The sequence below is a fragment of the Porites lutea genome, chromosome 10 (genome assembly GCF_958299795.1).
Source record: "Porites lutea chromosome 10, jaPorLute2.1, whole genome shotgun sequence".
NCBI classification, from domain to species: Eukaryota; Metazoa; Cnidaria; class Anthozoa; order Scleractinia; family Poritidae; genus Porites; species Porites lutea.
The window spans coordinates 20287458-20314841 of NC_133210.1; the positions used below are offsets into that span (position 1 = coordinate 20287458).

Genomic DNA, 27384 nt, shown 5'->3' on the forward strand with positions numbered 1-27384 from the left:
GTCAAGGTTCCTTCTCCAATCCTCGGTCATTTTCAGAATAGCGGTGCAACACGAATGGTTCTTTAGAAATCCAGAGAGGTTTTGTGACAAGTGGCGACAAGAAAGTGTTATAAAGTTGATCGTACATAATTTTCTCATAGACCTTTGACAACGCCGTAAGGACCGACACAGGGCGATAGTTCTCTTTTCGCGTGTCCTCATCCTTCTTGAACACGGGTGTCTAATTGCCGCACTTCCATTCGTCTGGCCAAGAGCGATTAGCAATCAAAAAGTTGATCAAGCGTGTAATCTCCTCGGCCATGACTGGTGCCGAGAGCCTCAAAAGACATGGTGAAATGCCGTCGGCGCCCACCGCCTTTCGTGGATTTAAATTATCTAGAATCTCTTTCACATAACTTGAGCTTACTGGTTCAAAGGTGAATGGGTGTTCCATGACGCAATTCCAACAACACTCGGATGGTCACTGAAATCCTCCACGCTGCCGCGGTGGATTTCAGGTACAGCAACTGACGCAAAGTACCTATTGAACACCCCCACCACTTCACTGGGCTCCGTCAGAACTTTGCCATCCTCTACTAATGTCACGCTGTTCTGTTTGGACAGGGACGAATTAGGGAGTAATGGCTTCATTTTTTCCAGAACTCCCCAGGGTGTTTTGCATTAGATGTTGCATTACTACAAAATTCCTTGATACTCTTTCTCTTTAGCGAGGTGACTTTGTTTCGCTGTTACTTATAAAAAGCCAGAGATTGTTAGTTGGGTTCTTCCTGTAACGTTTAAATAGCCGATTGCGCCGGGCAATTTCGTGTTGAATTTCAAGTGAGATTCAGGGTAACTGATCACTGCGCACCCATTTTTTCTTGACCGGCGCATGCCGGTCAAGAATGTTCTTATAGAGAGCGCTCCGTGCAGTGAACCCAGATATCGCCCACGTCCGAGAAACAATACGCCGTGCCCCAAGGGGCGTTTTTTAACTCGGTCAAGAATTCCGCGTTGTCAAAGTTCTTGATGCTGCGATATTCAATTAAGCATGGCTTTAAGCGTGGAAGTTTATTTTTCCTAACAACAAAGACCAGATCGTGATCCCTTAAACCAAGCTGCAAATTACCCGGATTTTATGTAGCGTTCTGCATGACTGACCAGAATAACATCAAGTAAGCTCTTTGTTCTATCTGTTACCCGTGTGGGCTCCGTTATTTTTTTTTAAGAAGCAAAACCGATGACAAAAATCAACTAGATTTTTATTAGGAAGTCGATTTTCGACAAAGTTCGTGTACATATCTTGGTTAAAATCCCCAATGAAAAGGAGTTCCTTTCGGGTTTTATACATCAGTTCGGCTGCGCTGGACATCGAAGCCATAAATTCTAACTCATTGCATTTGCCTGGCGATCTGTAGCAGCCGCGTACAAGAAAGCGGCTATTGTTAACGTCCTTGACATCCAAACATATCGATTCCACGTCCCTAGGTTCAAGTTTAGCTCTTCGGTACACAGACAAATCAGCTCTGAGCTGAGACATTATCTAGCTCTTCTATAAATGAAACAAATCTACTACAGCTTAATATACCTGTATATCTCTTCTGCAATATTAGCATGGGGGAATGCATACAAAACACATATTGATAAGATACAAGCTGAGCAAAATCATTCTGCTAGGCTTATTTTCTTTGCCACCACTTATGGTGAACACACAGAAAGTGCACTTCCCCTGCTAAATTTATTAGACGTTCTTACGGTACATAATGTTTATCGATTTCAGATTCTAAAATTCTCGTACCTCTGGTATAAAGGCCTCCTGCCAAAGCTGTTCTCAAACTATTTTCAATATGTCAGTAATGTCCACAAATACAATACCAGATATGCATCGAAACACTAATACGGGGAAGCAAACAATCGGACACCGTCTGGGACAAAATTCCCTTAACTCTTAAAGAACTAAACACATACCAATTCCAAAAACAATTGAAACCTTATTTGCTGTCAGAACAACATAGTTAACATAACTTAAGCATATACTCTTTCTTTCTTAATACATTGTATTGTAAAACTACTTCTTTGGAAATAAATTACAATACCATACAATACAAATTCTATTGTCAACTCCCCATAGTGGCTTTTCAGAGACAAATATTAATAGTACAGGTAATCAAAAAAAAGAAAAAAAACACTCAAGAATTTTCAATAAACAATTATTAAGAAACTATTTGTATATAGCATTTATGACATCATAAATTGATCATCAATAAGCTATTAAGAAACTATTTACATATAAATTTATGACAAAAATTGATTTAAAAGGAGGGCTTTCATTTTACGTTTGAAAATGTTAAGAGATTCACTTAATTCAAAATAGGGTTTTAACGCATTCCACAATGTTACAGTTCTGTAATAAAGAGATCTCTGTCCCGACTTGGTTTTAAAAAGCGATATATTAAGCTGGGAAGATGATCTGGTCGTCCGACCACTGATATTCCCTCTGGAGATAAAATTTGAACTGAGGTAGTTTGATACCCGACCTGTCATAGATTTAAAGGCCAAGATGGCGTCTCTTAGATACAGGTGGGACTTAACTGGTATCCATCTCAGGTCTTTCAGGGCTGGAGATACGTGATCAAACTTCCTTGTCCCAGAAACTATGCGAGCAGCGAAATTCTGTACTCCTTGTAGTTTGCGTATATTGCTGGCAGAAGTATTCGACCAGACGGACGAGCAGTAATACAACTTACTAAACACGAGAGAATTAATTATTGTAACAAGTATGTCTTTTTTAAATATATGTTTAACTCGGCTAATTTGTCCTAGGGCAGACATACAAGATGATGCTTTTTTAATCATGTGGTCGTTGAATGAGAGTTTACTACCGAACACTACACCCAGGTCCTTAACAGAGTCGACGGGTAAAAGTTCTTTACCCAAGAGGGTAAGGCGAAACTCCTGAAGTTTCGATATCATTTGCCGACTTCCATATACAATCAGTTTAGTCTTGTCCGGTTTCAGGAGTAGCCTATTATTAAAACACAAATTACGTAGTTTAATACGATCATCGTTCATCACGGCCATAGTCGGTTCACAGTCCTGCACTTGGAATGACATAAGCAATTTAGTGTCATCAACGTAGTAGTCCGTGGAACAGTGTTGTGAGATTGATGGCAAGTTATTGGTGTAAGCCGTGAAGAGTAACGGACCGAGGATGCTTCCTTGGGGAACACCGTAACTCATTAGCAGGGGTTCGGAAAGAGCAGTATTTACACGCATAGCTTGGTACCTGTTTGACGAGTAGCTCTTGAACCACAGGATGGCAGAGGGTGACAAGCCAATATCTTGTAATTTTTTAAGCAGAATATCGTGGTTGACACTGTCGAAATGCTTTGCTCATATCAAGGAGAACTGCAGCTGATGTTTTCTTTTGGTCAATTGCGTTGAGAATGCGATCAGAAGTGTAGATCAGTGAAGTCTCGGTGGAATGCCACTTTTTATTACCACTTTGATGGGCGGAGAGACGATCGTTCTCTACCAAATAGGGCATAAGTTGATTTAATGCGATACGCGCGCATAGTTTTGAAAGAACAGGTAATAGGGATATAGGGCGGTAGTTATTTGGCTTTTCGTGATCGCCTTCTTTCAACACGGGGATCACTTCAGCTGCTTTCCACTCAATTGGAAAGGTATTACTTGCGACGGACTCGTTAATTATGGACGTCACGGATGGCAAAATAGCAGGAAGGCCATGCTTGATCACTCAAATGCTAATTTTGTCAATCCCCGGGCTTTGTACATTCTATCTCAATTCTCTAAAACTTTAAATTCTGGAGAACTGGCTAGAAAACCTTAGGATTATTTCAGCTCCAGGCCTTATTAAGTACAAATAAAGATATATATATATATATATTTTTTCTTTCATGTATGTAATTAAGTACAGGGCGAATAAAGGTATTGTTGTCGTATAAATATCTCGAACGTCGGTATTAATCAGTGGCGGATTTAGGGGAGGGGTCCGGCCCGGTCCCCCCTTATTTTTAGACCAAATTGAGGCCCGAAGGGCCGTTAAATTTTGTTTTTGAGACGTGTTAGGAAAAATTGTATTGCGTGACTTTTAACGTGACATTCTAGAAGCTTGGCGTGAGTTCGTAGTTTGTGTATTTTAGGATCTTACGTAAGCGTTTCTAAAGCGGTATAATTCGTAATCTTTCTATAATTATACTATTTGGAAAGTTCTAGAATCCTATTGTAAACTTATATAAGTTGGCTAGCTCGAGTTAAGTTTTAACTAGTTTTCACAAGCGAGGAGAGGCCGTGTAAGTTTAACGAGTTACGTGCTGTTGTAGAGTTTTACTCAGTGGAAACTACGTTCATTTTTGGAATGTCTTCTTGTTGCTGTTCCGACAACCCTGCGTTCAGTTTGGTTTGCAAGCTACTCGTCCTCTAAGAGATTACCCGCGTAACATTGGGGGCCTGTCCGGGAGAGGAATTGAATTGTTTGCCGACTACAGTAACCAGGAAAGGACAGTTCAAGAAAAAGGAGTATACAGGGAAGTGAGAAGAACTGTTACGAGGAAGTATATAGAGTGTGTTTGCTGTGAACTGAGAAAATGGATAAGTTTATACAGATTGGAGAAAAGATTGGTAGGAGAAAAACTGCTCGAGTTTGAGCGGGAGCAACAAAAGTTAGAAGAAGAAATAAGGAGGAAAGAAGAAGAAAAAGAAGAAAAACGTCGAAAACTTGAGGAAGAAAGAAGGAGGGAAGAAGAAGAAAAGGAAGAAAAACGTAGACAATTAGAAGAGGAAAAAGAAGAATCACGTCGAAAACTTGAGGAAGAAAGAAGGAGGGAAAAGAAAGAGAAAGAAGAAAAACGTAGGCAGATAGAAGAAGAAAAGGAAGAGAGACGTCGAATACTTGAGGAAGACAGAAGGAAGGAAGAAGAAGAGAAAGAGGAAAGACGTAGAAGGGAAGACGACGAAAGAGAAACTAGGCGGCAAGAACGCGAACCGAGAAAATTAGAGCTGGAAGCAGACCTGTTGAAACAGAAACAGGCTATTGAAGCCGCTAAGAGAGAGCATGAACTAGAGCTCCCTCGTCTAGCACAAGGCCGTAACGATACCGAACGTGCTGAAGTGAGAGAGGATGGGCCAAGGCACCCAAGCTTCACTCAATTTGTTGATGGCAGGGACGACTTGGATGCTTACCTACAACGATTTGAGAGATTTGCAACTACAGCCAAATGGGAGAAGACAGGGTGGGCGTCGAAACTTAGTGCTCTTTTGTCTGGACGTGCCCTAGAAGTTTATTCGCGATTATCTGAGGAGGCTGCCCAAGATTACTAACGAGTGAAGTTAGCTTTGATGAAGAGATATGAACTTACAGAGGACGGCTATCGTCGTAAATTTAGAGCATCAAAGCCAGAAGTTGACGAGAGCCCTGAACAGTTTATAGTGAGACTGGATAGATACTTGTTGCGTTGGTTAGAACTGTCGAAAACTGAACGTTCTTTTAAAGCTCTGAAAGATTTAATTCTGAAAGAACAGTTTTTTGACTCTTGTCTAAAAGAGTTAGCTATTCACCTTCGCGAAAGAGCCCCGGAAACGCTTATTCAGATAGCAAAGATTGCCGATCAGTACTTAGAAGCACACGGAAAGCATCCGTTCAGCTCTGCGAGCAAGAAGCCACAAGTACAGCCCAAGGCGGAGGAAACAAAGACTACACAGAGTGACGTAACAACCCTCCAGTCTTACAAGTGTAATGCTCGCGGACACAAAGCTTTTAACTGCCCAACTCTAGTTAAAAGGTGTTTCCTGTGTGGCAAGCAAGGTCACGAAGCGAGGAACTGTCGATCAGGAGGACGAAAGTCAGCAGGCCAAGGTAAGGATGGTAACCCTGTGCAACGTGGTCAAGTTAGTGCTGGCTGTTTTGTTAAGTCACCTGATTTTAAAGCTACCTCCGAGGAAATCAAGTCGTGTATTCAAGATGATCAGCTTCTGTTAGCCTGTGGCAAGAAAGTCCCGTTGCTGAGTAATGCCTGTGTTGAACCCTTAATTGGAGTAAGAACTAAGATGCCTGTTGTAAAGGGTAGAGTGGGAGAGAAGACTGTTGACGTTTTAAGAGATACTGGTTGCAGCGGAGTAGTAGTCAAGAAGGACCTTGTCGGCGAGGATCAGTTCACCGGAGACTTAAACGTTATGTTGCTCATTGACAACACTGCAAGAAAGGTGCCCATAGCAAGAATATATGTCGATACGCCTTATCTTACGGGTCACGTAGAAGCGCAGTGCCTTTCAGATCCTATCTACGACCTCATTATTGGCAAGGTACCTGATGCCAGGGACGCACAAAATCCAGATCCCAGTTGGCAAGAGGCCTGTGCAGTAACTACAAGAAGTCAAGCTAAGAAAAAGGATCGATGAACGCACAGCCTTGAAGGTGCCAAGTAGCCGTGAGAACCCTATTGTGGATAGAGAGAAGCTCAAGCAGATGCAGGGTGAAGATGAGAGTCTGCGCAAGTACTGGGATCGAGACGATGCACTAGTAAAGGGTCAAGCAGAGATTTCATTTGAAGAAAAATGTGGAGTACTGACCGTCTGTACAAGCGCCCTTATGTGAATGGTGGAAAACCGCTTAAACAAGTCATGGTACCTGAAAAGTTGAGAAGCCCCATAATGGAAGTAGCTCACGGATCGATCATGGGCGGTCACATGGGCATCAAGAAAACAACAGAAAAGATCCAGAGTGCGTTTTATTGGCCTGGAATTCAAGGTGACGTGACTCGGTTTTGCAAGTCCTGTGACGTTTGTCAGAAGACTGTAGGTAAGGGATCAGTGCCGAAGGTACCGTTAGAGAAGATGCCGCTGATTGACAAGCCCTTTAAGAGAGTAGCAATAGACCTTGTTGGGGCTATCAGTCCTCCGAGTGAAGAAGGACACAGGTACATATTGACGCTGGTAGATTTTTCGACTCGCTACCCTGAGGCTGTACCACTAAAGAACATTGATACGGAGACAGTAGCAGAGGCATTGGTGGATATCTTTAGCCGTCTAGGAGTACCTGAAGAGTTCCTGAGTGATCTGGGCACACAATTTGTTTCTGATTGCATGAGAGAAGTTACTCGACTACTAAGCAGCTTACAACAACACCCTATCACCCGATGAGTAACGGATTGACGGAGAAGTTCAACGGAACGATGAGGTCTATGCTGAAGAGACTGTGTAGTGAGCAGCCAAGACAGTGGCATCGCTACATGAATCCACTGTTGTTTGCTTATCGTGAGGTCCCACAAGAGTCCACTGTTTTTCCACCCTTTGAGCTGTTAGAGGACCAATGACTATACTCAAACAGCTATGGACGAAGGAAGTTGAGAAGCCTGAAGTAAAGAACAGTTACCAGTACGTTTTTTAGTTGCGAGAGAAGTTGGAAGATACCCTTAAGCTCGCCCATAGTGAATTGAAGAAAGCCCAGCCGAAAGGAAAGCACTATTACGACCGCAAGTCTAAGGTTAGGAAGTTTCAACCAGGTGAGAAAGTGCTTGTGATGCTACCTACCGACCACAACAAGTTACTTTTGCAGTGGAAAGGTCCCTTTGAAGTTAGTTCAGTAGTAGGTCTCAATGACTACAATGTGAAAGTAAAAGGCAAGGAGAAAGTTTATCATGCTAACCTACTTAAAAAGTATTTTGAGCGAGAGGAGACTACAGTCGAAGGAGCAGTAGCTGTTGGAGCAGGTTCTACGAGTATAGACGATGCTGTCGACTGTGAAGCTAAAGTTGATGAAGCAGAGAAAGAAGAAGTTGATTTCTTAGAGCTTGGTGGATACGTGGCCAAGGAGTCAATCGAGGACGTTAAAACTGGACCAAATCTTACGGCCGAGCAACAAACTGAATTTAAGGATCTGACTAACCAGTTCACGAATTTGTTTACTGAAGCACCAGGTACCACCGATCTCGTTCAGCATCATATTAAACTCACCTCAGACGAGCCAGTTAGATCAAGACCTTACCCAGTACTTTACAGCATGAGAGAATCACTGAGGAAAGATATAGCTGACATGATCAAAATGGGAGTTATTAGAGAGTCCAGTTCTCCGTATGCGTCAAATGTTGTAGTAGTGAAGAAAAAAGACAACACAAACCGCGTGTGTGTAGATTATCGGAAATCAAATAAACTAATTGTATTTGATCCTGAGCCTATGCCAACTGCTGAACACTTGTTCCAGAAGCTTAGTGGAGACAAGTTCTTTTCAAAAATTGACCTTAACAAGGGATACTGGCAGATAGCTATACCAGAGGAGGACATTCCGAAAACTGCGTTCGTAACACCTGACGGGTCGTACGGTACGAGTTCTTGAAGATGCCGTTTGGAAAGATTAACTCGGCGGCAACACTGAAGTGTGCAATCAAGAAATTGATAGAAGATCTAGATGATGTCGACTTCTACTGGGAAGATAGATTGGTTCACACCCGTACGTGGGAAGAACATATTAGAGCCCTCAGAGAGCTGTTTTCGCGCCTTGCACAAGCTGGGTTGACTATCAGACCTACGAAGTGCCTATTCGGAGTAAACAGTGTGGATTTCCTAGGCCATCGATTGGAGCAAGGAATAATTGGTCTACATCAGGATAACGTGGAGAAAATTAAAGATGCCCCAAGGCCAAGCACAAAGAAACAGGTGGGTCATTTATGGGTCTAGCAGGATACTACAGAGATTTCATTCCCAACTTCGCAGCGATCGCAGCACCCTTATCTGATCTCACACGGAAAGGCCAACCCAATAAAGTTGAGTGGAGTGGAGCACAAGAGAAAGCCTACCAAACAATCAAGTCCTACCTAACAAGTGAACCTATTCTACGCCTCCCCGATCCAGCTAAAACCAATTTCTTACGGACGGACGCTTCCAACAATGGAATCGGTGCAGTATTGATGCAAAGGCAGGAAGAGAAATTATTCCCGGTTTGTTATGCAAGCAAGAAATTGGCAAGTGCGGAGCGCAACTATTCTACGATTGAGAAAGAGTGCCTAGCAGTAGTCTGGGTATCAAGAGATTTCACCTATATTTGTACGGTGTACCTTTTGTGCTGCAGACAGACCACGAGCCGCTAAAGTACATGAACAGTGCAAAATACACCAACGCACGACTAATGCGATGGGCCATGTTTCTACAAAGTCACAATTTCAAGGTGGAAGGCATCAAAGGATCAGAGAATGTTGGAGCGGATTATCTTAATCGAGTAGAAGAGTAACCTGAGAGACACTGGACTACCCCTGTAGTACATTAGCTAACAATTTTTCTGTTGTATTGGAAATTTAGAAAATTTCTTCTGAAAGGTGGTTATGTTACGAAAAATTGTATTGCGTGACTTTTAACGTGACATTTTAGAAGCTTGGTGAGAGTTCGCAGTTTGTGTATTTTAGGATCTTATGTAAGCGTTTCTAAAACGGTATATTTCTTAATCTAAAATTATACTATTTGGAAAGTTCTAGAATCTTATTTTAAACGTTTATAAGTAGGCTAGCTAGAGTTAAGTTTTAACTAGTTTTCACCAGCGAGATGTAGAAACAGTCATCACGCGCAGCTAGCTATGGTCGAAATAAGGCCTAGGTAAGCAACGACCAGGTTGGGGGAGGGGGGGGGGGGCGACTCCAATAGCGCCCGGTATTTGTTTCGTATAATTATGATCCACCGATTTATGACATCACATCCGGTTTCAAAGTTGCTGCTCTGTTTTCGCGCGAAGCACCATGATGGACGCCCTATGCATTTGGTTTCTTCGTTATTTTAACCCACAGGCTAACGGAATTATGTATCTTGAAAGCCAAGAATATTGAAAAGGTATATAGCCGGCCTTTCAAGCAAATTTCGTGACCAAACAAAGAAGTTTTAGTATTATTTTAACGATAAATATCATGCAGCTGCGGGGAATGTCATGGCGAGTCTTGCAATGTTTCAAAACGAGTGTCGTTAACGTTTTGCGGCTGTTGCGACCTCTGATTGAGAGAAGTCATCAATCAAAATATAATTTCCTGGACGGAATAAAATGGGGAAAACGCCGATGGCCATAGTTTAAAGTGTTCGCCGCTGGTAGGCTGTATCACGGCCTGTACAGTTGCAGAAACTTCCACTTAACTGCATGGTTTTGAGGAATGTCATGGCGAGTCTTTCGGTGTTTGTAATCGAGCGTCACTCAAGAGTTTGGCTTTTGCGGCTTCTGATTCATCGAAGTCATCAATCTAAAATTGCCTATCCTTAGCGGAATGGAATGGGAAAAACGCCGATGGTCACAGTTTAGAGTGTCAACTGCTTGAAGGCGTTATCACTCGACGTAAAGTCGGTGAAAGCTCTACCCAACTGTCCTGTCATGGCGAGTCTTTCGCTGTTTCAAAATGAGTGTCCGCTCAAGGGGTTGGTTGTTGTAGCTTCTGATTTACCGAAATTGTCAAACAAAATAGCCTATCCTAAGCGGAATAGAGTGGAGAAAAAGCTGATGGTCACAGTTTAAAGTGTTGATTGCTGGAAGGCTTTATCACTCGTCGTAAAATTGCTCAAAGCTCTTTCGACTGTACAGTTTGAGCAGTGTAATGGTGAGTCTTTCTCTGTGTCTAATCGAGCGTCACTCAAGATTTTGGTTTTTGCATCTTCTGATTCACCGAAGTCATCAATCAAAATACCCTTTCCTAGGCGAAACACCGTGGAGAAAATGCCTATGGTCACAGTTTAAAGTGTTAACATCTGGAAGGCTTTGCCACTCGACGTAAAGTTGCTGAAAGCTCTGCTCAGCTAATTTCGAAACGGTCACATGTTGCGTGCTTCTGGAAGGTTAGTGTTGGATTTTTAGCATTTAATTTGTCTTTGAAGATTTATGTTAAGAACAAGCCTTAAGCCCAAAAGTAGTCCAATTTGTCATTATCTGAGAGAAATCAAGAAAGTTTGTGCCCTTCCTTTTTTTCTAAGCTGGCAAGTGTAACGCACCTGAAAAGAAGCCCTTATGCACTATTAGTCATTGTCAACATGACTAGTTTGAAATTACTCCTTATCTTAACTGATAAATACAACACTTATTTAAAAATGTATCGCTCCCGACCATGTGTTGATTGGTTCTTGACCTTTAAAGTTGAAAAAAAAAACGGTGCGATTTAAAGTGATTATAGTTCTGTAATTAATTAGTAAATTAGAAAAGAATGAAATTATAGTGAAAAAACAAAACGGCTGTTTTAACTGTTTTAGAGGTTTGAAGTTCTGGAGACATCACTAGAGCTATAATATGAGACTCAATAAGAGGTCTAGTTACTTTAGAACACGATAGAAGAAATGTATAAGTTTTCCTGCAGCAAAACACATATTTTGGCTTGGTAATTATTACTTGTATTTCTTGATGTAATTTGCATGCTATGAATTATTAATAAGTGTCAGTTAGGGTCATTCATAATTCTGCACTGCACCTTATTTTATCTGACGATTATCTAAGGTGTAAAAATTGAATTTTGTGTAGTTTTAAAGACTTGAATATAAGCTTACTTTTGAATTTATAAACAATATACATTTAAATCCTGCACTGTAAGTCTGGTTGTCAGTGTAGCCTGTGTCGCAGACAAAATCTATTGCAAGTTAGTAACATCTGCAAAGCTGTGCCAATATTCTGGTCTGCCAATCCCAATGTGTTTCGATATTCCTTTCAACCTGATTGGCACATAGCATGCGACTGCGAAGCGCAGACGTATTTCCGGTCGTCACTGTTTTAAATACGCCTTGGCTTCGCAGGATAATTGGCACACTGATAATGGTATTTTTAAGAGGCCAGTCATAGCACATATGCAAGTGCTAGTTCACAGGTGGGCCACAGGGTGCCCAGAAGCAGGATTTCAGTGCTATCTCACAGGGGGACTTAACCACAAGTTTAGTTCTGTCTGTGGCACAGGCTAGTCCTCTGGGCATTAATGTGTAAATTATGTATTTTATTTTGCTTAGCTGGGAAGACAAAAATAGATAACAGAAGAGCACAAACAAGAGAATATCAAGAAGTATTAAAAGGTATATCTACCATACAACTCGTAAAGAGAGATAAAAGTCAATGAGGACAAAAATGTTGTTACAGAGCCATAAAACATAAATGTTTAGTACAACTCACTGTTAAATAAGTTAAAAGGAAGGAAGAATGCTGACATTTTAGGGAATACACTTCTCTAGTTTACAGAATATCTGCAGCAACAGAAGACACTGAAATCATGTTGAGCTGGTTCAGGATGTCAATTCTATTTAGATGGAATTCTCTGACAGTGTCTAGGCCAGTGTACAGTAGTGTGCTTCGAAGCTGGTCCTTGGTAAGACATCTCCTGGCTTTACATGCCAACTCTCTTTCAACGACCTCAAGGCTAAGTGTCTGTTTCCCTGACATTCACTTTCTTGTCAGGGATCAGCAAAGTTTAACTAGACGACTATGTTAACTGTAGTTTTTTTTTTGTAAGACTTAAAAAACTTCACAGGAAAGACTGAAACTAATGATCTTGCACTAAGGAGCTTTGAAGAAATCAAGGTTTCTTAAGGGGGGGGGGGGGGGGGGGGGCTGTGCTGCACATATTTCCCTTGGAGATAAGAAGGCAAACATCGTAGATGCAACTATAGGAAACCAAACTAGCCCTGAATTTAATAGAGAGTATTCACTCACGCGGCTTATTAGTTTGGGACACCAACATGGTCACCTTTTCATTGTTTTGAGACACCAATATGGCCACCGTGATGTCATGTGCATACTCTCTATACTTCAATCAGTTTCTCATGTTTATTTTCCATCCCTAAGCATTCTGTTCCTCCTGTGGAAAGGAATTGGTGGTTGTGTTATGACAACTTCATCCCTTAGTGTTCTTCATCCCTCAATTAATCAGTCAGAGTAAAGGATTGTTAATATGATCCTGATTAGGAGAAGAAAGCTTTGTATTAAAGGCACCGTGGTCTAGAAGACCAAATGTAAATCCCTTTCTGACCTCATTGACTTGGAGAAACAAAAAAGGGATGGGCTGACATCCAGCATAGTGATGTGCAGTATTAAGCTCAACAAGGATACGGGAAAAATGCACAACTAAGAAACTGGTTTTTAAGAACCTGTCAGGCTAAAATTTGCCAGTTAGGCTGTCTTTATAAAAGAGCACTCAAATTTAAAACAGGTTATTAATCATAACCATTACAATTTCTTCAAATCTGATTGGTGCATTAACTGCTTTATTTTTCTTTAATCATTGTGTATGGTTGTAATCAGACGGTTGGCTGTAGTCGGACAGTTGCCTGTTGTCGGACAGTTACATTAGCCAATCATTAAGTGCACTCAGCTAAATCCACCAATCACAGAAGTTATGACAATACCCATAGCGACAATCACTTACCCAAACAGACTGGGGATTAATCTAAAATGGATGAATATGCAACATTTAGGCACAAATGATATTTTCCCTTATTTTGGACATAACGTACGAACAAACGCTCTTTCACTAAAAAGGACTGCATCTATTTTCTTGGAAATTGTAACGGTTATAATTAATTGGTAACAGGACTTTGTGTCGTCCAATTCAGTCTGTAATCATACTCATGATTAAACAAATCTGACCCCTGATTCGCTGTTGTCCAATTTAGTAACACTTGTATGATTACAGACCGAATTGGACTCCACTCAGTCCTATTACCAATACTTATAAAATCTCTTAGAAAAAACTCATGCACATTGTACACTTGGGAAAGTAAGATAAGTCAACATTCAGGGTTCTCTTTTGAGACATAAATGTGTAATAATATTTATTATTACTCTGACTGCAATGTAATGGTAGACAGGTTTTACATATACTAAGGAAAGAGCTGAATGCCACTAAATACTTTTAGCTCAAAGCTACAAAGCATTTGTTTTTGTTCCGAAAATAAGGACCTATTTGAGACTGAACCTAAATAGCCTAAATCTGTGCTAATTAGTTTTTATGAAAGAACCTGACTTGTTTAGGCTAACTTAAGAAAATACAGGTTCTTAGTTGCAGGTTTTTACAAGTAATTAAATCTGATGGAAAAAAGATTATCAAAAATTAACATAGCTAACTCCATCTTTTAGACCTGCAATTTATTTAAGGCTGTCTTATAAAGGAACGACAAGAACAGCATGTATTTTTTTTTCAACTTTAATAAATTCCAGACAATTTAAATGGTCTGTTTAGAAAATCCTCTGAACAGATGGAATAGGACAATGTGAATTCATAAATCCTTTGACCAAGCTGTCTTCTGCTTTCCTCTTGCCAAACCATCTTTCCCTACAAAGAAGCAAAGGTCGTAGCAAATATCAGAAAAATAAAACAAAGACAAGAGGCTACACCTGAAACCCCTCTTTACCGTTACTTTACCACCCAGGGAGAAGGTTGTGGTACTTCTATACAGGTATGTGACATGGAATAGGGGGTGGGTTTTGAGATGATCAGTCTTTATGGTACACTACTTGGCTTAGCTTTCTGATCCTTTGATAGGGTTCCCTTGTAAAATTATACTAGCTCACCATCAGTACATAAACTTCAGGGGTTTCAAAATGTTTTTAAGTAGGTGGCCGAATCTGGAGGCTGGGAGGGACAAGACTTGCTGGCAACATACAATCAAGTAGCCGATGGAACTCCAGCAGCAAACTTGAGTAAACATTGAAGATTTTTAGCGTTTTGGCTGAGTTTGTGCTTTGGGAGTTCTCTATTGTTTATAGTCTGTCATTATACAGCATTCTTGTTCAGCACGCGTGCAATGACCGCGCTTGGCTGACTTGCGAATGCTCACCGAGATATGATAATTTTGGTACAGTGAGACAGGCCATCGCGTGATACATAGAGGTTTAATCAATTCTCGTGCTTCTTGTGCCTTTGCAAAAAATTCAAGAAGTGCTACATGCTAAATCTACTTACTATTAAAAAAATATCATTTTTTCATAGGTTTAATGCAAGCCAATAATTAAACCAACTCGTGACAGGAATCCCTTCTATTTTCTCATACTAAATTATCATGGGGAAAACGCGGTTCTGTAATAGTCAGGCAAAATTGAAATACAGCGTTTTCAGCTCCACTTTGTGTATATGTGTTTGTTTATATACAAACATTAACCACAAGGGACTGCAAAGGACCGCAAACGAATATGCTGAAGAACTTAGGATCCATAAAGACCTAAATAAGAAGACATAAACTAAATTGAAATAAAGATTTTTCAACTCCACTTTCTGTATGTGTTTTGTTTATATATCCGAGTTTTAGCGCTAAATGAGATATAGGAAGCCGTTTCTCGTGTTGCTACTTGTAGGTGATCGCTTTCTTATTCCTTTTAATAGACGTTCCGGTAAACTGGGCTCAAGTTACTTAACGGGCAAGTATAGGCAAGCCTATTGTTCCTATTGTGTTCTCTCAAAAGAAAAGAAAGGACTATCCACTTAATTATGTATGGAGGAACGCATTTTTTCCCTAGGTCAAAACAATGGCTGACGTCATAGACTCGACCCTTATGCATATCAATGATTTCCTTACACACCAACGAGGCTTATCTTTGACCCCTTCCTTTTGATAGTCTCCCCTACCCCACCCGTACGATCTGTAGACGCGTACGTACGTACCTACGTACCGTAGCTCAATCACGTGACAACCAAACGAAAAGAGGTTGACTATATTCTAGGAGTATGGAGCCCCGCCATGAGCCGTGTTAAACAGTGTTTAAAAGCCCTAGTTTGAAACTGTTTTCGAACCTTACCTTTCAAAATTGACTTTAGGTTCTTTTTTCCGAAATGTTGTTTAAATACGGTATTTGAAAAAGTTTTTAGCCACTCGCCAGCACCCCTCTTTCTGAACATATATTTTAAATACTGTATTTAAACTGCAGTTTTGATAGCAAATATGCGGGAAAATGAACGATACGTTGACCTTGTCATCTCACTAATTCCGGGTGCATTGTATTTGAAAAACAGTGCTGAGTAGGTGAGTCGTGTTAGCGCAACAATGGTTTGAAGTCATACATGACGCTTCAACACCTTAATTAATCAATGAACTTTTCAGATTACTTTAATTTTCTGTAGCCCAATTTTTAGCTCATTTTATTGATTATCCTGCAGTGCAAAAGAATGTCTTGAGGATCACAGTCAGTGTCTTACATGTACTTTACCTACATAGGCTAAGCCAAGTAAATGTAAAAAATACAGGACACTCTTGCATTTTTGTGGAAAAATAGTAAAAATAGCGACGAATTGTAAAGTGGGAAGATAAGCAAAAACACTGATAAAGACAGCTGCTGATATTCATACTGATAAAAGTGTTTGATTTTGATCTTGCAAGCTCATCACGTTTTGCGCCCCCCTACGACTACCACTCCCAACCCCCCCCCCCCCCCCCTTTCCCATCGCACGCACTCTCCTAATTTGCAGTTATTACTAGATTTTGGTTGATTTCCCTTCGTTCCACCGTTCCACCTCATCGCGCGTTGAGAAGGTCTGGGATTCAGTATAAAGCGCTTCGTTAATGTGAAACTGAAAGCGAAAGAATTTCCTACATTTATCCAAAACAACTAAGATGAAAGCTTATCCATGGATTATTCCTTGCTGGTTATTGGCGTCGGTTTTGATTGCTGCCTCATTACTACAGCAATCTGGTAAGCCTTGGAGCTTAAATTTGCGGAGATTTTAACTTCTAACAAAATTGCTTTTGATGAGGAGGGGAAGGTATCATTCTTTTGTTGAAAGGAAAACCTTGATTTAATATTATATTTTTTGGGTTTTGGTGTTATTTTTAGAGGCCTTGACTTTCACTAGAAGGCCTGATAAACCAACAATCGTGGTCGAAGGAGTGAACAGCACAAATGCGGATCTCGTATGGGAAATTCTTCCTGACAGTGGCGAGGTTGTTCAAAACCTTTTCTTGATAAGACAGAGGGCGGACGATGTCAATCAAGTACAAATTGCATGGAGGAAATACAGTAGTTCCTTCACTCTAGCTGAGGGCTTCGCCAACGAGTACAGAGCGAACCTCCCAGCAACGTTGAGGTTATTGAATGTAGACAACACCGAGGAATATGTTTACACCCTGCAAGTTAGCTACGACCTAAATAACGTTCCTTATCGGACTGATGACAGTGTGACAGTTATCGTCCGCGGTAAGTCTAACAATTTTGCTTTATACCCTCGACGTGCTTCGAAGTGACAGGGCATTCTTCAGTTTATCCTCCAGATTTTAATCGCGATTCCATTCTACTGTGTCCCCGAACGAAACTCTAGGCATTATGAAGTAAAAAAAAAAGTTGTTTACCGCTGTCTTTTCTATGAAATCGATAGAGTGGGAAAACGATACTTCGTGTTGTTGATTGATTTTAAGGCCTCTTGCTAGGCTTCCGCCATTTTAAAAGAGTCACGTAAGATAGTAATCTTCATGCTAGCCCTCTTATGTTAATGTCTTGTAAATTCCATCGTAAATATAAACTGAGCGTAGGATGTGTCAATATCACGCTTGCCTAAAAATTATTTGGAAGAAGGTAGATCAAAATAAGTGATAGTTTTTACTTTCTTTTACTTCATAAATGTGCAGTTTTCCGCGAGGATGTGTCGTGAAATGATTTCTATAAATCTGCCGAATACGCGCTAATGATTAATCGAAACTGCCGTGTCACGATTACCTTTGCTACAAATTTGAAAGTCAAAGGAAATAGCGGTCGCATGCGGAAGTGATATCTATTTCGGTGAACTTTTGCTGATAAGTGTCTTAAGCTGTTTATATCGTTTAAGCAGTATTGATTTTAAAGGTATTTCACTGTAGAATTTGGCATTGTATTTTTAGTGAAAATAATGAACCGGAAAATTAACCCAAACAATGGCCGCCCTATTTCTTTAACATTTTGACTGTTGGCTGACGTTTTACATTTAATAGAGCATTCAGATATATCTTTCACAAGCTTAATTTTTTGAAACTGAAAACAAAGACGTCTACTTATTGGCACTAAAAAGAAAGGCACATTCTCGCTCAAAAATATATATGCAGTCGACTCCCGATAACTCGAACGTTTAAGGGAAATCAAAAAAAGTTCGACTTATCGGGAGTTTGACGCAAGCAAATAACAGGAAGTAAGGAAATAAGCAAATGGATGGGGAGGGAATACAATTAAGCAACAAAGTATACAAGGATGGACACTGAATTTGAACCGGAGTGACAAAAAATTAAAGACAAAGAATTGACTCGGTTGTATTCAATGTTTCGGACACACGGTTTTTTCCCCGACTTGTCACTCGCTAATAAACATGGTTCGAGTTATCGAGGGTAAAATTGTATAGAAATGTTCTGAAGGGAAACAAAAATTACTTCGACTTAGCGGGAAATTCGAGTTATCGAGGGTTTGAGTAAACGAGGGTAAAATTACAGTAAATTTGAGAAGGAAATCAAGGGGAGATCGACTTTGGTTCGAGTTAGCGCGAGGTTTGAGTTAGCGAGGGTTCGAGTTATCGGGAGTCAACTGTATATAATTACGTATACTTTTTCCGCTTTCGTTCTGCTTCTTTTCATTGCGTCGAAGTGCCAGAACCTATTACCCTACTTAAATCTTTTCCAAGTGCTTATGTTACTGTTTGGGAGATCAACACCTGCGGAAAAGCATCATTTAATGCTCCCAACCCATAGCCCTTTGTTGGATAAAAGCAAATAACTAGACCAGAATTATTGTGGGGAAAAGAGGTAAGGAATGATATACTCCAAATACTGACAGCGGGTCACTTAGGGATGGACCATTAGAAAACTTATGGGGGTGGGGGGTGGGGGAGTGGTTGTTCGAAGTACAAGAAAAAATGCGTGCAAGGGAAAATTAAATGAAACAAAATTATTGCACGCCAATTAATCCTAAAAAATATTCATGCTATGGCCTAAAAAAATTCATACAAGGAATTTGATAACGAAAAAAAATTCGTGCGGCTCGAAAATTCCCCTCCCCCCCACCACAACTTTTCTAATGGTCTGTCCCTTATCTCTACATATTGGTGCAACAATTCGAAATCTACAAGGGCAGAGGTGATAATCCTCTCTGGGGGGTGATAATCCCCCAGGGAAGTGAGAAGTGAAAATCCTCTCTTGTCTTGGGGGTGATAATCCCCCTTGGGTATCGGAGAGGTGGAAAGACCTCTCTAGATGTCTAGTTCCCCGGTTTAAGGAGTAACAAGAGTCTATGGTGCAAACGGTGACCTGTATAGGAGCACTTCATCCCAAATCCATGTTTATTAAATTGCCAACAACTCACTACAGATATGATCAGTAATTTAAGTCATTGTTGCGTGCTTGCGTGCCCGTCAGGAAAAACCCTCATTTATCTTTGAGGGAGACCTGAACCCTCCCGAAAGCGGAGCCAGACACTTAACATGAACCTCGAGGGACAGAGGTTAGACAAAAATATATTAATACAAGTTGTAAATAAATGACAACTAAACTTTTATCAACTTTTTCATCAAAATATAAGGCCCAAAGTAACTAAGTGCACAGGCATGTTGCGGTGCCGGCTAAGAATGATTCCCCTCAGTGGAAACCAAGAGAGGATAAAGGGGACAGGGAAGGCATCCCCCATACACACCCTATTCCATCGGTAATTCGTCTCGAGTTATTTTTAGAATCGGGATAAAGTTACCTCGCGCGCTGCGTGGATGTTTCGTGGAGGTTTCGCATGACTAAACGCCGTGCAAAACATGTCGGACGAAAGGCAATGAAAGCTTAAAGAGATCGAGAGCATCCCTGACTATTGAAGCGAAATGAGTCGGGGCTCACCTGGGAAAAGGGAATCGCTGGACTCTTTGACAACCCATGAAATCAGTTCAACTCGAAGTTGTCGTAACCTCAGTGCTTTAATGAAATGAGAAATCTCGCCGGTCTATTGAAACCGGTCGTTTGTACAATAAAGCAAGTAGGACGCCAAGTGTTGTTTTTGTTGAATAATGAAAGACTAATAACGGAATAAATATCAAACCAGAAATTACTCTCTTCAAACTGTAAATTATAAATGATCCTGAGAGAATATTCAGTGTGTTAAGGATTTCCCTGCTGTATTTTTAGCTCTCTAAGAGAGGAAGAGCGATTCTTTTTTAATTTCCGTTTCGCTGACACAGCTTTAGCAGAAATCTCTCTGTAGTCGTTTTCGTCAACAAGACGAATAGCAAGCAATATCGCTCTCCGCGTCTTCCGCCATTTTGTTCTGCGTCAATTCGTGAAGGGGGCGTGGCTCTGAGCGTGGGTCATCCACCCGCAACACATTCGCGCTATGTGATTGGCTGTTGTCTAATCCCCCTTGAGATTTGTGGTGTTAAAAATAACTCGAGACGAATTACCTATCGAATAGGGTGTGTATGGGGGATGCCTTCTCTGTCCCCTTTATCCTCTCTTGGTGGAAACCTCACCCTTTTTTGCCATATCTTCCTAACAATTGTCAGTGGATTCACAGTGAAAACAAAAATGATCTGCTGTTCTTGTGACTGCAAAGAGTATAAGATTCTTCTTAATTTTAAGCAAGAGAAAAGAAATCATTTATAAAACATTAAAAAAAGAACAGCAAAGAGAACAGCAAAGGAACAGAGTAAATAAGAAAGGCTCAGATTGTTATTTGATTACAAGTAACAACTAACAGTTACGCACTGAAAAACTAGACACTGCCTTGAGTAAAATCGTGCACTGATCAAATGAGCATGCGAATCCAAATGTGGGAATCCTTTAAAAATTACATCATATCTTACCTTGAAGACACCCTCAAAACAAATATATCACTCACTTTATACCTCTATCTTTAGCATGATATTGAGTTGGGGAAATACAATGCACACCCAAACAGGGGAACTGAAGTCCAAACAACACAACATAAATGCGTACATTGCATATTTTTAGCCATAATGGAGAACGAAGTGCACCCTACCATAAACTTGAAGAGACACTCGACATAGACAACATGTAAAAACTTAATATCTCACGAATCTCACACAATGAATCATAATCTCTGAAATGTTTTAAAGGTACCTCATAAAGGTGTCTGATATTAACTCATATATTACCAGATATGCTACAAATCCATGGAAATATTCTGTTAGATGTGACTAAACAATTGCAACTGAAATTCAATCCATTATTTGAAAAACCTCGGAGACCTAAAAGTAACTTTCCATTACTCGAAGCGTTTAGTACAGTCACGTGAACAGGCACAATATAATAAAAATATTAAGTTAACTATCGATAAACCAGAAAAATATAACCGATGATTTCCTGCAGAGGAACCTTGACTGTGAAGTGCATGCCACGAGAGTCGAAACGCCCAAAGTGAGGGTAGAGCGAGAGGTTATCAAAAGTTCAAGACGAGGAGAAAACAGCGACATACAAGATACAAGAGGAGGGTTATTATAGGCCAATGTTCCAAGGACGGAGTTTTTGACCCAGACCGGTGGAACATCTCTTCGTGGAAGTTCTGTCCAGAAAACGCGAACGCGTAAACCTTGTATGCAGTTGGACGATCAAGTTAGCCCTCCCTAAACGGTGATCTAGTCACTACAGCTTTGCAAAGTTCTAATTCTTGAAGAAAAATCCGGGCTAGAAGTAATGAGCATTTTGTTCCACGAAGAGAAGAATATGAAATGCTTTTTTTCTGATCTAGGCGCGAAAATATAGGCATCAACTCTTCATGTGACAGCTGGCATCTAATTGGCTGAGCGAAACATTAGTGTGACAGGGGTCACATGCAGGAAGTAACTCCTACAAGGAAGTGAGCTGGTTCGATTACTGGTAAAGGCGGTCTATGGTTGTCACATTAACTTTAATTTATCCTGTTGTATAAATTAGCTTCGATTCATCCTCAACCACGCCTTTATCAGGGGCTAAACTCGTGATGTAAGTTTGAGGTGTGAGGGATCAAATGCTTTAATTCCCCTTGGTACTTTGGAGGAGTATTCTCCTGAAAGCAAATGTTTAATTAAACGCCTATTTATTCCTTCAGGAATTGACTTATCCTTATTCGTCTAGATTCAATTCACCAAGAAAATGGTCGATACAGTCAGCTATAGACGCCATGGCTGAGTATAATAAGGGTACAAATCTCTGACAGTAAATCCAGAACCGTCAGCAACTTTTTTAAACTAAGAGCAAGCCTTCTTTAGGTTTTAGATCGTGAACGATGGAGGCGGAGATTTTGTGTCTACATGCATCGAACAGTGGCCACACGCTGTCCAGGTCTATGGATTGTTCCTAGATTATCGAAGAATTACGTCTTCGAAAATCCTCAGAAAAAAGAATCAATATCTAATGAGCGCAGTTTTAGAGAGCTTTTAACGTTTTTCCTGAATTAAGGTTTCTTCAAAGATAAGTCACAAGGCACAGCAAGGAGTGGGAAAGAACTATACAGCTTTTTCGAAAATGGTTGTCCGAAAAAGTGCACGCGACAATCCCGAAATAAAGGTATTGTGGGTGGTTTTGAGATTTTTGTTCTTCAAAGAAATTTGAAAGAATGGCACGAGAGGCCATGCACGTATTTTTGCGAGTGTTAAATTTAGGAAAGCAACAAAGTAGGCTCGACACCTACAGTGTCAGGAACAGTGTATTGAGCATATCCCATGCTCCCTTTCGGGATCGTCGCGTGCACAGCTTTTTCGACAACTTTTCTCGAAATAGCTATATGTTTCCAAAGGAAGCTGTCAATTTCTTTTTAAATCTTTTTGCGCTTTCAATCGAATTTGAACGTTATAGTCTTTGTCGTGACTGCACGTTCATATCCTTTGTGAAACACAAACGAGATACAGGAATGTTTGGTTGGTAACTTTGAAGGTTTAACGTTTATAAATTAACCTATTAATAAGTAAGTTGCGTCCTGAACTCATTTAACACTAATACATAATACTAATAAATTTAACAAAACTGGGGTCTTGTATAACGTTTTAAAGCATTTCACGAAAAGTCGGTTGTCGATACTAAAAGATTTATCGGGATGTCAATTTGCTCTGTGATTTAGACAAACGACTCGTTTAATAAAATCGTATTAAATAAAATAACAAAAGCACGCCAGCTCCCTCATTGCATTCTCCTTTTCCCTAGTATGCATCTCTATGCCATGCAACTCATTATCCCAAAACCCGTTTTTTTCTCTGTATGCCCAACTACCTTCTTGCTGGACAAGGCCGTCACTTCGAATAATTTGTTGAAACAATTCGCAACTCATTACACCTCAGGGCTGTAGCAAATATGAATAATCTGGTTAAGTATGTACTAAAACAGTGGATATTTTTTTTCGCGCGCTCTGATTGGCTACTCAATCAGTAAATATCCTGCGCTATTCACTGATTCACCTCCAGTTCCTCCTAGCGAGCGACACCAAACTCGCGTAAGTTTCGAGCAAAATGCCTTTTTGATTTGCTGCCGTAACAAACAAAGATCCACCACTAGCCACCTCCACTTCGGTGAATAATTGTTATCTAGTTGTCTCCGAGATACTTCTCCAATCATAGTCTTCTCTAGTGTTTGTTTCTAACAATTTAGGTCATAAGACTTGAATACAGCATGTCCTACAAAGCAATTATAATCGGTGACACATCACTCCATAATATCTAATATGGGGCTATGTATGAAGTAACTATATTTTTCAGTTTTCTAAATCAGGGACTTGTATAAATGTTACCATCTACATGTTGAACTGGGCCCAGTTGTTTAAAAGGTGGATAATACTATCCAGTGGATAAATCTATATCCAGCAGATAGTGCAATCGTTTTTCCTAATACTATCCGCTGGATACGTGATTTATCCGTTGGATAGCCTTATCCAACGTTTGAACAACCGCGGCCTGGTAATTTTAATTTTATATTATATTTCAGTGCCTCCAAGAATGACTGTCCTCCCTGTAAGGCAGTCAAGAATTACTCTTGGAACAAACTTTACATTGACATGCAATGCATCTGGTGACCCCACCCCCAATATCACTTGGACAAAAGAAGGTTTAACAGCAGCACAGTTTAACGTCTCTGGTCATAAGCTATTTCTTGTTAATGTAAAAAGAGAGGATGTAGGGTCATACAAGTGTACTGCTGATAATGGGTATGGCACTCCTGCTACAAGCCTCGCAGTTGTTGACGTAAAATGTGAGTATGGAATTAAGAATAACAGAGTGTTCTTTGGTTTATAGGTATCCCAAGAAGCTTAAACTGATCCCATATATGCTAAACAGCAAAATAAGGGCGCTTTTTTTAAATAGCAAACAAAACAAAAATGATAATTTCGTAGCGAAAATACTAATAATTAGCAAGTCTTGCTTTTTTGTTTGACCGCAGACACAACATCACATTTTCCAACAAATTTGACTGTGAAGGTGGAAGTAAGTAAATACTCCATGACCAATGACCGAAAGAAAATTTAGAATATGGGTAACAGAAGAAAAAGTTAATCAAGAAACTGACAAGTAGTGTTGTCGGCACTAAACGTACAGCTTACTCACTTCCTTGACAGAATTCCATCGAAGGTGGTGTGAAATAATGGAGTTTCACAAACTGCATCCTGATGAGTACGCCTCCCTCCCTTTTAACTTAATTGCCACTAAAGAACCGTTTTTCTCTGATTGTATAAGCGGTGATGTCTCTGCTCTTGCGCGAATTCTATTACGTATATGACGTGGGTATGTCAATTAATTAATTAATTAATTAATGATAAGATGTTTTTCGTGAGCAATTGTTTGGCGTTTTTGTGCATAACGCGGAAAACTATGACTCTTATTGTCTTTCTAACCCCACATTTTGAGAAATACACAATCAAGCAGCACAAGCAAGTCTCAAAATGTGGGGATATAAAGACATTAACATTCACAGTTTATCGTGTTAAACACAAGAAACACCAAACAATTGTGCGCGAAAAAGAAGAACCACTCGTTAGGCAATTAACTGCAGGCCACACCAACGTCATATACGTAAATGGAATAGAATTACGCCAAAGATTAAAGCCACTAACGCCAATAAAATCAGAAACGAACAATTCTCTGCTGAGTGGTAGACAAGTTTGCAGAAAGACACATCCAGCACAAGTAAACCTCAAAATGTGGGGTTAGAAAGACAATAAGAGTCATAGTTTTCCGCGTTATGCACAAAAACGCCAAACAATTGCTCACGAAAAACATCTTATCATTAATTAATTAATTGACATACCCACGTCATATACGTAATAGAATTCGCGCAAGAGCAGAGACATCACCGCTTATACAATCAGAGAAAAACGGTTCTTTAGTGGCAATTAAGTTAAAACTTCAAAAGTAGCACAAGCTAGCCTCAAATTGTAAGGATAGAGAGACATTTAGATTTAAAGTTTTCCGCGTTAACACAAAAAACGCCAAAGAATTGTGCACGAAAATAAGTACGATCCATTGATCAATCTATTGATGCCATACCCACGTCATACACGTAATTGCCAATTTATGGTATATAAAGAGTTGTGACACATAGTTAATGCAATAAGTCCAACGGCGCGTAAGCGACCGGACAAGCTGAAACTGTAGAATCCGCTGAAGAAGACAGTAAAGTCGAAACCGGTCCGGAAAATGGCTTGTTTTGGTCGAGACGGCTGGATCGGTACTCAACCATAAGTACCATCCTTAATTTCCAGTGCGAAACCGCAAGGGAGGTTCCGTAACGGGGAATGAGAAGCACGCTGAACCTAGACACCTTCTCTTGGCAAGAGAGCCCGTGTAAATTATATATATATATATATATATATACCCGTTTTTAAAAAGGTTTTCATATAGAGAGACATATAGATAGATAGATACTTTTGTTTTCTTGCACGTGCGCCCGTGTGCATTTTTCATTTGCAATTGTCCAACTTGTGAAAAAACTCGGTTCAACGAAACATTTTTTTCTTCGTCGGGTTCTTTGTTCCAATTTGAAAAGAACATGTCGTTTGAGTTTTTTTTAGAAAAAAAGCTTCCGCCCTGCAATAAAAATTTGCAATGGCGAATTATATGACTGGTTTTGGGAACGAGGAAAACAGCCCGCGAAGCAGCCGTGTCATGCGCATGCGGCGTCACCGAATTGATAGGCCAAATTTCATGGCATCTGAAGCAAGTGGCGAAGCATTTTTATTGACGGGGTGTATTAAAAAATGCGCTGTCCAGGGGCGTGCTTAAGAGAAACTGTTAAACTAACTTGAAAACATTTGTGGCCGAGAGTTTATTTTGTCTTCAGTGAGACGTTGCCTTACAGGCCGTGATTTTACACGAAAAAAGGTGAGACATTAATATATATGACCAGCTCATCATGGTTATGATAAAATCTACTTCTATGAATCTAGTCAACTTCTTGGTCCATTTTAATCAACTGCTATGATATTTTTGCTCCTTCCCACATATCCAATATGGACATCCACCGTCACATCTTCGTTCTCAGCGGTTTCGAAAACACATTTTTTTCATTTGATCTGCGTTGTTTTAAAAATGAAAATCTTTGATGTTTTTCCCCTTATCCTGTAACGACAACAATGATATGACCTACAACTGACCGAATTCCTCATTCTTTAATTTTCAAGAGAATGCAAATCAAGAGAATTGCAGACAATGTTCGTGCTTTTTTTTTAATTGACAAATTGGAACAAAGAACCTGACGAAAAGAAAATTTATCGTTTAGCCAAGTTTTTTTTCACAAGTTGGACAATAACAAGTGTAAACTCACACGGGCGCACGTGCAAGAAAACAAAAGTATAGATCTATCTATATATCTCTGTATATGAAAACCTTTTTGAAAACGGGTGTATATATATATATATATTTAGTATATACACACTCAGTGATCTTGGTGATTTAAGCAATCTGATTGGTTCGCTATCTCGGACTATTCAACAATATTCACCTCCTAGCGAGTGGATAATGTGTGAGCTCGGTGTTTTTATCATTTTCCTAGAGAACGATCTTTTAAAAGTCGCCAAAATCCTCGTGCTGACTTTTTTTAAGGCAAGAAAAGACTTGGAAGGATTCAATACGGCGTTTTTCAATTTACTGTTGTTGAGTTTTGTGGTCGATGGATTGTTTACAACTCCCCTTTGTTCGCCTAGAAGAAGCCGTTTCGTGAACTCAGCGTTTCCTAACAAGAAAAATTTGGCCCAAAAACGAAGTGTATTTATGAAAAACAAATTTGAATGCAAATGTTTGCAGAAATTCTACGTTTCAAGTAAACACGAGAAAGACTGATGCTACATGAAGAGACATCTTACCTCGAGGAACCGAATCGCCATTTTTGTCAGCGCTTCATGCGAAGAACGACACAACAAACCTTTTCGGCTATAAACTTTGCGAGGCAACAGAAAACAACAAAGCTCTTGTTTTCTTCTCAGGTAAGGAGAGAATTAAACCTTTTAGCGGTTCCATTTAAGTCATTACGCTGTTGTTTGCGAAGTGATAAGCTTGT

The 27384-nt window shown here is 40.1% G+C and overlaps 2 protein-coding genes across 3 annotated transcripts in view; both read left to right on the forward strand.

Annotated features, from left to right (window-relative positions):
- Positions 1-5340: 5340 nt before the first annotated feature.
- LOC140949642 (uncharacterized) lies at positions 5341-6399 on the forward strand. Its single transcript, XM_073398795.1, has one exon. It carries the CDS (start codon positions 5341-5343, stop codon positions 6397-6399), a length of 1059 nt encoding a protein of 352 aa, XP_073254896.1.
- A 10075-nt stretch (positions 6400-16474) lies between these two features.
- The window catches only part of LOC140950293 (uncharacterized), a 38508-nt gene continuing 27598 nt past the window's right edge, over positions 16475-27384 (forward strand). For both annotated transcript variants that reach the window (XM_073399520.1, XM_073399521.1), the window contains exons 1-3: positions 16475-16612; positions 16754-17113; positions 23821-24084. In XM_073399520.1, the coding sequence (XP_073255621.1) occupies positions 16534-16612; positions 16754-17113; positions 23821-24084 (703 nt within the window). In that variant the 5' untranslated portion in view covers positions 16475-16533. The remainder of the gene's footprint in view (positions 16613-16753; positions 17114-23820; positions 24085-27384) is intronic.

Bases quoted from the DNA above. Each gene is read 5' to 3' on its own strand.
- LOC140949642 (XM_073398795.1), top strand. From the start codon at position 5,341: ATGAAGAGATATGAACTTACAGAGGACGGCTATCGTCGTAAATTTAGA.